Below are 11260 nucleotides of genomic sequence, written 5' to 3'. Positions count from 1 at the left end.
GCAACTACAAGATATATGACAGAAATCCCTCCCTGCTTCCAACCTGCAGCCAAACAGATCCTGGGGATGGCTCTCAATCTGTGGCTTTAAACCCAAATCAAGCACCAGGCTTGTAATGACCTTCATCTTGTTAGCTCCTGCCTGGTATCATTTAGATTTGTTGTCCCATTTTCGTGGTGGCTCTATCAATAGCTGTGATGACACAGATATGATGAGCTGCATAATTCCCTCTGGTCATCGCTGATTAATGATTTTTCCAAGCTCTAGTCTTCAATTGCAAATGACAAAAATAAAAATTAAAATAAAAAAAAAAAAAAAAAAAAAAAAAAAAGAACTCAGAGGAAACAAACACTGTGTCATTTCTTGCAATGTCAAATTAAGTTCTCTCTGTCCAGGTTGAGCACGCAGGATATATCACAGATGTAGAGCCATCATGGCACCAACTTGTGTCCAAATCCAGTCGATCCCATCACTGTTACATCTCCAAATGAAGCTCACTATGGTACCAGCAGTGGCTATGGATGGTTGGAGCCATCAGCCTTCACCTACTGCTTGTATCGGGACTGACCAGTGTGGTCAGTTGGAATGGTCCTCCAGCTTTGGTTCCAGCCCTTCACACAGCTCTTCAATATGAAGACATTCCCAGGAGTTTGAAGAAATTCAAGCCAATCCTTTGCATTTTGAAGTGGTTCCTCTTTTTGGGAATCTCCAAGTCAAGCCATGAATGCATATAAGGCCAAAACCACGTCCTGTGATTCTCTGTAGCAATGGTCATGCACTTGACTGGCTTTCAGGAGAGCATCAAGAGCCATGGGATATTGGGCTTAACTCAGTGAGATTGGTGTCCAAAGCCTTCCAGAGGTGAAGCATCCACTCCCCATAAGCAAAACAAGAAGGGTTGGGCACCCATGATGTCGTCCTGCAGGGAAGCAAATGGGGTTGCACAAGGGCTATGTGGCCAGGAGTTGAATGGAAATGTTTAGTAACAGCATTAAGCAGTCCCTTACTTTGGCTCAGGGTTTGGCTCAGCACTTGTTATGCTATAGCTTCCTCCTTTACGTTCCATGGAAAAACAATGGAGTCCTGTAGAAAAAGCACTTCTCATTAACAAAGGGGGAAATGTAGGGCTTTGAGACTGAAAATGTTTGTTTCTAGTTTCAACACAGAAGTAGAGTGGAAACGTTGAAGGTTTCACAGTGGACAAGGTTTCAGAAACAGAATCACATAATCACCAAAAGGCTGGCAGAGACCTCTGGGTCTCTGCCCCTGCTCTAGCAGGGACACCTAGAACCCTGACCAGTAGATGTCTTCAGTTAGGTTTGTACTCATCACTGAAGAGCCAACCTTTTTTTTCTTCTTTTCTTTTTCCAGTTAAAAACTTTGGTAAATCAAAGAACATCACTTATATATACATGCAAATATATGTATATATATATATTTTTTCTTTTTGACATGTTGTTAATAGTTCCATACAGGCTGCAGGTCTGCAGAGCTTGGGCATGCAGAGAAGAGCAGCCTGTGCTGCCTGCACCATGGTGAGTGGGACCATGAGTCTCAAAAAATGGGTGAGCTCCTCAAAGACATTACCTCCTGTAATAACTTGAAGAATCTGTAAGGCTGTAGAGGTGCCATCTCAGGCTGACAGTGTTCCAGTAGGAAATTTTCACACTCAGACCTCTTTCCTTGATGGTGTGGTTTGTTCTTGTTCTGTTCCTATGAGCACTGTAACACATGGATGGGGATGAAAGTAGAAGCACTGCTTCTCTTCAGAGCCACTTGGACAGGAGCACTGGGTAGGATGCATATGGGACATTTATGCCTTTCCACGTATCTTCCCATATATCTCTTTTTTCTCCGTGTGTGCACTTTTAGCCACTCAAAGCCACCACAAAATCGAGGAACTGTGGGAATGCTAGTATTTCCCACGGAGGGGAGCTGGTCAGCCCTGAGAAGGCAATGCTGCCTCTTCTGAGTGGCAGATGCTATTTGGCTGATGTTGCCCCAATCCCCACCAGAGCATCCTCACATCAACCGAGGCTTGTCAAGGGCTCTACCCCAGCAACACAAGCGGTGATGCCATGGCTTTTTCATCAGCGACTGCCAAAGCCTTGAGTGGTGCTGCTGCTCCCCCTGGCTCTACCAGGGCTGGATGCCCCTTCTAACCCAGCTGCCTGTGATTCACTCCTGCTAAAGCATACAGGTTGCATGTTACAAGGGGTGGTGATGATTAGGACATTGGTTATGGCATCAGCAATATCACCCTTGTTGCAGACAGGAGAGACCGCCAGATTCAGGGCTGTATGAGTAAGTGGCCCCAAGGAGGCTCAGCCCTGGGCTCTGCAGCTGCCAAAATACAAATGATGGTGAATTGGAGGAGGAATAGTCTATTGGAGGAATTTCCATCCCATCACCTTCCTCCTGGCAAGTGCCCAGGAACAGAGAGACAAGGGAGCTGGAGTTGTCAGCCAGCATCTACAGGGAAACTGGGACTGCACTGGGGTTGCCCACATCTCGCTGCTCAAGCAGTGCGTGCCCAACATGCATTATCTTGGGGAATGGAGCCTGCAGAGAAGTAGCAGGCTGGGTTGAGGATGCCAGCAGTGGTGGCTCTGAGGACATGAGTTGTAGGGTGCTGAGCAAAGGAACAGCCTTGGCCTGGATTCACATGTCTCTGCAAAGCCAGGAAAAAAAACAACGAAGTGAATGAGGAAAAAAAAAGATCAGGATTGAGATGTTCTCAGAGAGGCACGAGAGCTCTCAGAGTCAGGATACATACGTGTCAGAGTGATGGAGATGCCTGTTAAGGACCAGGGTTGGCTATCTCCAGCCATAGCCCCAGTGAGAGATGGGCAATATCTCTGCCTGCAGGAATGGCCCCTGGCTACCATGGGGCTGCTGCAGGCAGGGAAGAGGATGCTCGGCTCATCTCCTTGAATTTCCCTTGAATTTCAAGGACTCTTGCAAATACCAGAGCACAGAGGTTATGTGAATACAAATTACATTAGCATGCCGAGTAACTCTGTCAGCAGTTTCTTATTAAAGCACTTGGTCCCCTCCGTAGTGGGCATTTCCATCCAAATTTCCCCCTCTTCACTGCTAACAGTCAACTGGGCTCTCCATTAAACTCAATCTCGTGTAAGAAACAGTGACAGGGTTGACTCCAGCATTCCCCTTCTTGTCCCACCACGCACAAGCTGTTGCTACTTATTAAACGTTTTAAAATCCCTGCTGCCAAAGTCCCCTAGAGACATTTATCTGCCATAGTCATAAATGACTTGCCAGCATGCTACTCAAAACTGCATTTCCCAGCCAATAAATACAAGTTCCAGAATCAGGAAAAGCAGGGTTTGGCTTGCTCTAATTTTCAGTGGTATGTCACTGGGATACTATAACTACTTTTAAATTCAAATCAGCTTCCTAAAAATTAACTGTATTTTATCAGATACAGCACAGTGGACTGTTAAACACGTAGCCTCATGTACTGAAACACTATACATTTAATGAAGTAATGCCATTAGCAAATGTACAACATGGGTGCATTAAATCCACCTATAGAACAGCTCTACGTATGAAAGAGGATTTATTTCAGCTTTTCTCAATAGAGCAGGAGTCCCTTTCTTGGCTTTTGCTAGGTTTTAACTAAAACCAGGATTTGCACACACACACGAAAACAAACAAAAAAGTATCTACTCTCATAATAAAAAAAGACTGATTTTTTTTCTTTTTTTATTCCAGTTCAGGAAGGAAGAGAATCATCTTGCAAGTTAATATAATCAGCTCCTTCGCCTCTATAATCTACTTCTGCTCAGCAGGAGCCCCCAAAAAACACTTTTAAGTCCCAAGTGAAACGTGAAAACTACTTGTAACGTCTCTTTTGAGGCACATGATTCAGACGGTCGCTTTCGGAGTTCAGGAATCAGTGTCATCTTCCTTTTCCTTTCTTCTCAGAAAGAGCTCTCCGGCACACCGTGGGCTCCCTATGTTTTGGGTGGAAGGCTATCTGTCCCTGCCCCAGATCAGAAAGGGTTAGGATGACACAAGTTAGCACAGACACCCATTTCTCACTTCACACCTAAGGACGTACGTTGACGACTCCCCACTTCAAATTCCTCACAAAGGGGAAAAATAAAAAAGGACAAGAGACAGTAAATTTCACTGTGATCACACTACGGCAAAATATTCCTTCTCTTCATTGCAAAAAACGTGTGAAGGCCAAATTAAAGGGGAAAAAAAGTTATGTTGCATGAGTTACAGTGCAACTTATTATTCCTTCTCTTTCTAATTTTCCTCCCCCCCCACCTTGTTCAGTTTAGAAAAAGGATTGAGTACAACACAGTCAGGTAAGTGGCCACAAAAGAGTAGCTGTCTTTGGCAAGAAGTCACCGTATCGACCCTCTCTGTCACCTTCTGCCCATTTCACTCTGTCTCATGAAGTGGATGTTGTTGGCGCTGTCTGAGAGTTCTGGGTACTGCTCCACTGAGATCACAAAATAGCCGTCGTAGCCCTGTACCCGGCCTGTGTTTAGCACTTGTTGCTTCTCCCCTTCTGTCCACGAGCGAATCCCCTCCTCCCCATCCCTCAATCTCTGTTGTTCCCGGGCCCAAGCTTGGGCCACGGCGCGCTGCCTGGCCAGCTCCAGGACACGGGCCTTCTCCTCGTCCAAAGTGGTCCCGTAGCGAGTGTTCAGACACAGCGCACCATACTGCAGCTGGATGTCTGTGTAACGTCTAGTCCTTCCAGCCAGCACTGTGTTGATCTGGGACACCGTGACGTTGACACCATTCTCCAGGGTCCTCCGCCCGCCACTGAGGCCTAAGATGGACAAGTCGCCCTCTGACGGGCCCTGCTTGATGAAGTAGTGCGTGTCCACCCCGTCGATGGTGAAGTGCAAGTTCTCTAGGTAATGGGCATTGTTCAAGATGGCGGCGATCCTCCGCCCGTCCTCATTGGCCACACTGATGATGTCGGTGGCCACACGCCCGTCCTTCATGGCAAACTTGACACCTTTGCCGAAGATAGAGCCTCCGGAGGCGAAGTTCTTGTTCTTCTTGACCTGCTGGCACCCGGCGATGCTGGAGCTGTAGATCCGTTCGAAGCGCTCAAGGGTGACAAAGGCCTTCAGCTGCTTCTGCACTTCACACTGGACCCCTAAAATTGACTGAGAACAGAAAGAAGAGAAAGATGAATTAGAAGGAGATGCCCAATGACCTGAAGGCACTGTTTAACATGATGGTGACCAGCAGAATCATAGAATCACAGAATCATTTGAGTTGGAAAGGACCCTTCAAGGTCAACTAATCCCTGCAATGAGCAGGGACACCCACAGCTCCATCAGGTGCTCAGAGTTCTGTCCAGTCTGACTTTGAATGTCTCCAACAATGTTTAATGAAGAGCTCCATGGTTTTTGTTTTGTTTTGGTTTTTTCCACCTTGCCTTTTTTTAGATCTTCAATTCTTTCTAGTGGAAAAGAGCTGTTGTCGGGTTATTCCTCCTGATGCTCAATGTTTCAATAAATAGAATTGTATTTACACTTACAGATTGAAGGAGGTAAAGGGAAAAATGAGTTTTTGCCTTAATGCTGTGAGGGTCTAGTTTGGACTCCAACAGCTGAGCTGTTATTTTGTGCTTCAGTGTTCTCCATCTGTAAATAAGAAATCGTTCCTAGAGAATCTGGAGGCCATTATGCTTTATAAAATGCTTTGAGGTTTCTGTGTCAAAGTATCAAAGTATTTGCAACAGTTCCCTCTATCTTAATTTCTCCTTGTGCCACCATACCTGCATTGCAGGTATGACACTCAAAGTTGCCACAATCCCTCTATATCCCATTCTAGCTTGGCCAAAGCAGGTTGTTCAAAACTCAAGGAGGACTCTGAATCCAACTATTTCCCACAAACCCTGTACAATGTTCCACACCTTTGTCTGAGTTTTGGTTTATATGGAAGAAACACTGCAGGGACACGACAGCCTGGATCATTTGTAGTCAGGTATAATACAAAGTCACTTTTGCTGTTAGCGTATAATGGGGCAAGCACAGAGCGAGTAAGCAGCTCATCATTACTGCAAAATGTCTCTGGAAATGCTCTCATCAATTCATGGCAGCTCAGTCTTCTTACAGACCCCTGCTCATGAACAATTATTTGCTCAAATTTCACAAAAGCAAGAGGATGCTACAACAAAACTCTCCTGGCACTGCCAATGGCTCGGTTCAATAATGTAATGACACCCAGGATTAAAAATAGGCTACAAAGAAAAGTTTGCTGCACTCCAATTATTTTGAGGAAATTTAACATCCATGAAGGGTATAGCCTTAAACAGTCCATAAGCTAAAGGCTCACATCCTTACCTGGCTGTCAGAAGACAATTCAGACAATACAGGCATTGCAGCATGGACAACTTTGGTATGATTAATAAAATGGTGGGGGTAGGGAAATAAACCCTCACTTCCATGGTGGCCATTTCTAGGGAAAGTTTTCAAAGCACAGGAGAAATAAAATTAAGGATTTAGCATAATAATTCTCCTGGTGGTTGTGAGCAGTTTGCTCTGTGAAGAAGAAAATTATAAGGGAACACAGATATACAAGTTCATGGATGTATTTTGGGTTTATTCAAGTTAAAATATCTAAAACCTAAGAGGGACTTCTATTCACAGTGCCAGGAAAGATGGAGAAATCCCCTCCACTCCCCCTTTCCATTGCTAGCACAATAGCTGGAGAAGCAATAGAAGCTCTTTCTGGTTCTCCTTGTGCAGTCTGTGGGCGATCTCATGCACAGCCTAGAGAGTGACATAATTAACAGATGGACGGGGAGCCAAGTCGAGCTCCCCCACCAGATGAACAAGAGCTCTAATTATGCAAAAGATGGACATAATTAATGTAGATGTCACCAATGATGGACATGGGACAATGAGCTTTCTGGGCTCGATGAAGCACACATAAATAAGCGTATATTGCACACCCTTGGTTACGTATTTCATTTTCAGAGAGGCTTAAATGGGGATGTATTCTTCTCACATGCTTTTCATAAGGTTTGACTCTAGGTGATCCCTGCCCACTACCCAAGCATGCTGTGTTGCTCCTCCAACTGGGTCAGTAACTTTTACAAACAATGGGAAAAAGCCTTTCTCATTACTCACACTGAATCACTATTTAATGCAGGATCCTTCATTGAAGAATGTTAAGGTCTTCTGCACTGCACTTCTACATTTATGTGCCACCATCTCTCTATACGCATCACTACGTCTACTGGAGGTAATAAGGGATCCTTAGAATAAATTGCAGCATCTACTCAATATTACCCTGGGGGAGGAAACTTTGAAAAACTGGGCAGTGCCAGCCGTGGTTTGGCAAGAACATTATAGTTCATAATGATATATTCATAAATGCAAGATGCTTGGGCAGCGAGGTCTTGCACTGGGTCTCCTATCATTCACCCTGGTTAATTTTTATTCTGGTTTATGTCATGCTGGTGTGATTTCAGACTCCTCCAGCTGCTCTCCCCAAGACATGTTTCCTAACTGTCTAGGTCACTGCCACCTAGACTCAGAGCCAGGGACTGATCCTAGACTGCTTCTCCTTGGCAGAGAGACACTCAAAGATGTTACTCTGATTCTACTGATGACAAGAACTGTACAGCAAAGTATAACAGATGATGTCCTAGGGTTTGCCATTAATTCAGGAAGGATTGCAGCCTGGTTGACACATGCTGTGATACAGAAGGTACCACAGCCAGCAACTGTGACATGATGAAGGTAGCTTCATCAACCTCCACAGCCCACTGTGTGGGACTCTCTGGTCTGAGATCTAATTTTTCAATTTTCAATTTTATGTTCAAATATTCTATAGATTTGAATTTAGATCAGCAATGGTCCATTGCAGAAGGAAAGCCAAATTCTGAAAGTCTTTTTCATTTTTTTCCCCTCAACTTATTGACACATTAATAGAATACAGGGCCTTTCCTCTGTCTAATAACAAGATGCCTTCATGGTGTTATATGAAATCACACAATTTCCACAGCTCCACTATTCATCTGGATATCATTTAGAAAGAAAATAAGCAGCACTCACTCCTCTCCTGGCAGGACTTGGAGGTTTAATGGATTAAACATGAGCTAACAGCAATGCACTGTCACTTTCTGCCTAAGGACGCTTAGACAGGACGTAAGGCCAACTGTTTTGTTGGTTTTCTCTGCATCCATCCAAGACACATCTCCACTGTACAGGAAAAGCATTTTTCCTGTTGCATGTGCAATAGCAGGACTGTTACTGACATTACTAGTGGCTAAGTTAGAGATGAAATGACTGACCAAAGCCACAGAAATCCAGCAGGGTGCCCACTTAAAGGCTCTGCAGGTGGCAAGTTTATAAGGTTGGGGTCTTGATCACTTTTGCTGGCAAAGAAACTGTAGAATCATATAATAGCTTGGGTTGAAAGGGATCTTGAAGATCACCTATTTCCACGTGCCCTATGGCTGCACCATCGGCAGGCTGCAGTGGACGTACAGAACTAGCACACATGGTGGCACCAGCATCCACAGGCCTTAGTCCTGATTTCAGTTCTAGCCCCAAGCAGCTGATCATTGGAACAGTCCTTTGGGCTCCACTGCAGAGTCACTGAAATGGTGGTATCTCATGCCATTTTACAGGGAGCCCTGCTGGCCCATCATTTGTTGCTTTAAAGCAGTGCAGGTCACCATTCTAGTAGTCATGAGGAAGGCCAGGAGGCTCTGTGAAACCTCAAATGGCATCAACAACTGACAGTGCAAATCTCTGTTGGTTATAATGGAAGTCTGGACACCAAGTTCACAATCAGAGACCTAAATTTTGGTATCTTAACTTTGAGCAAAATCACGTCCAAATGGCTTTCCATTGGATACTGGTTACTGGCCTTCTAGTATATGCCCTTTTACATCATGATGTAGTCTCTCCTTTAGGGAAGTAGGGGAACAGAGGAAGCAGGAGAATACTCACAACAATCTAATGCTGAACATCATCACTTAACTACTGTAATAATAAAACACATCTCTATTATCTTGAAAATGATGACTTTGAAATGACTTTTTAAATGCATTTCTTTGATAAAGGAATGTATTTGGGAACAGCAACTTTTTAAAAAGAAAAGCAAACTCATTCAATAGAAGAAAAAAAATACTCAATTCAGGCAAGCCATGGCATAGCTAGCTGGTATGCTCTGCTGTTAATATAAAGGGGTGGAGGCAAACAGATTACATGCAGTTCAAAGAGGCAGTGTATCCCTGACTTTGAAATTACCATTCCTGTTTCATCTTAGAACTCATTTCAATGAACTGGCAGAGAAAGGAAACAGAAAATTTCCATCCAAGGCTGCAGTGGTATATAGTATTCTCTAAAAAAACGCCACTGCTTCTAGCTACTATAAAGGAATGTGTCTGTAAAATCAGCATTAAGGAAGAAAGACTGAAATTCATAGTTACTGTATTTCAATATTTGTTCTTAGATGTGAGTGACAAATAGGCTGGGTTTGTTTTTCCTCACAGCCTCTTTTAATCAGATGTCCTTAGGTGACATTTCACTTTATCTAGCAACAACCCGCTGGAGAGAAGAGAATGACCTTCATCATTTCTTTGCTGCTGCACAGAGCTCAAGAGAACGGCACATTACAGAGCTCTCTGAATAGCCTCTTGCATTTTCCCTGCACCTCTTGAGGATTCGAAATACCACAGCAAGATCCTATCATCTGTTGTTTTTAAATACCGCCTTCCAGTGCGAGACTGAAAGCTTTAATTTCCCATCAAGGATCCAAGATGTGCAGTACGTGAATATGCTTCCAAGTTTCTCTGTATCCCCTGCCATTACACACAGATAGGTGTTTCTCTTACTGCCATATGGATCACAATGCAGAAAGTCAGTTCTTTTGAAATAACTGGCCCAAGCTACGACTCTTTTCACTGTCTTTGAGACTTCAACTCTCTTCTCCACATCAGATTGAGTGAAAATTGGCTAAAACGTTGGCAAAATGTATCAAGTGGCTGATGGATAGACATGGAGATGGCCCAAACCCAGGACAAAGCACAACCCCCCGAATGATGAGCACTGGCAGAGCCATTCCTCAAAAAGGGAAGAATGTGCCTGGGAGAGGCCATGCAGAAAGCCCAGCAAAATGCAGAATGCCTCCAAAATGCTGCTCCATAAGGGATGTGGGAATCTGGTTCTGCAAAGAACAGAACTCTTCCTGGAGGCACAGTGCTCATGGGGTGGAGAAAAGCATAGATAATATGAGGTTTCAAGAGCCATGGAGATGTGTCACTGAGGGACATGGCAGCCATGGTGGAGATGGGTTGATGGTTGGAGGTCTTTTCCAACCTTAGTGATTCTGTGATTATATGACGTAGCTAACAAGATATGCACTGCTTCACTAACATCCCACATTGCAAACAGAGTTGTTTTGGCTCCAGCAATTACCTGACAGTTCAACAAGACAAAAGGTAAGGGGGCGAAAAAGAAAAAAAAAAAACACACAAGAAATTGGATTCAGGTGCAGCAGCTCCACAATATGCAGGGGTCACCCCGCATCCCCTGTGGCCAATAACACCGTATTTGTTCAACAAACAATTTAGTTACAGCTTCGTGGCTGCAGGGAGGGTGGGGAGAAAGTGCTGCACCACAGTGTATTGGATTTTAAATGTCACTGCAGAGCTGCGGGGGGTTAGCACGAAGTTTATGACATGCTGAGATGGTGGAGGCTCAAAGCCAGAATTATCTCTCCCATCTTGCAGCCCTTCAAGGCAAGTACCAAAAATGTTTGGAAGGAGATGCTAAGCCCCTCTGGTTATGCAGGCTGAAGAGATATGATGCGGCCATTTGCAAGGAGTTGGCTGCTTTGCTGTTATGCTCCAGCTATTCATTCCTCTCTGATAAAAGAACCCACTCAATCTGCCAGCTGAGGCTTTGATCAGTGGAGCCAGCGGAGTAACTCACATTTTCTTTGGTCTATCACAAGGGGGGATGTGACCCAGAGAAACTAGGGATCGGAAGAAGCAGAGATGAGAGAGCTGTGGTACGTCATGCAGAGAATATCCCTGGATTTCAAACAGAATGGGCATTGTCCAGTGCCTTGTCCGGGCTACTTTTAAATGATAAAAGATCTGTGCTTCTTCCAAATGCTCTGGAAAGCCATTTTGCAGTGAGATCAATCTCATTAAATGAAAATATTTCCTAAGCTTCCATTTAACTTCGTTTCATTTTGTCATTTGCCACCTAAGACTTTCAAAAGTTTGAATTTTATT

The 11260-nt window shown here is 44.3% G+C and overlaps 1 protein-coding gene across 3 annotated transcripts in view; it reads right to left on the bottom strand.

Moving 5' to 3' along the window:
• Positions 1-1454: 1454 nt before the first annotated feature.
• The window catches only part of TENM4 (teneurin transmembrane protein 4), a 750922-nt gene continuing 741116 nt past the window's right edge, over positions 1455-11260 (bottom strand). For all 3 annotated transcript variants that reach the window (XM_090134119.1, XM_090134120.1, XM_031595483.2), the window contains one exon: positions 1455-5159. In XM_090134119.1, coding sequence (XP_089990245.1) covers positions 4401-5159 — 759 coding nt within the window. In that variant the 3' untranslated portion in view covers positions 1455-4400. The remainder of the gene's footprint in view (positions 5160-11260) is intronic.

Source organism: Phasianus colchicus, chromosome 1 (genome assembly GCF_987193195.1).
Source record: "Phasianus colchicus chromosome 1, bPhaCol1.hap1.1, whole genome shotgun sequence".
Classification (NCBI taxonomy): domain Eukaryota; kingdom Metazoa; phylum Chordata; class Aves; order Galliformes; family Phasianidae; genus Phasianus; species Phasianus colchicus.
The sequence above is the reverse complement of the archived record's forward strand: the minus strand, read 5'-3'. Positions and strand labels throughout refer to the sequence as shown.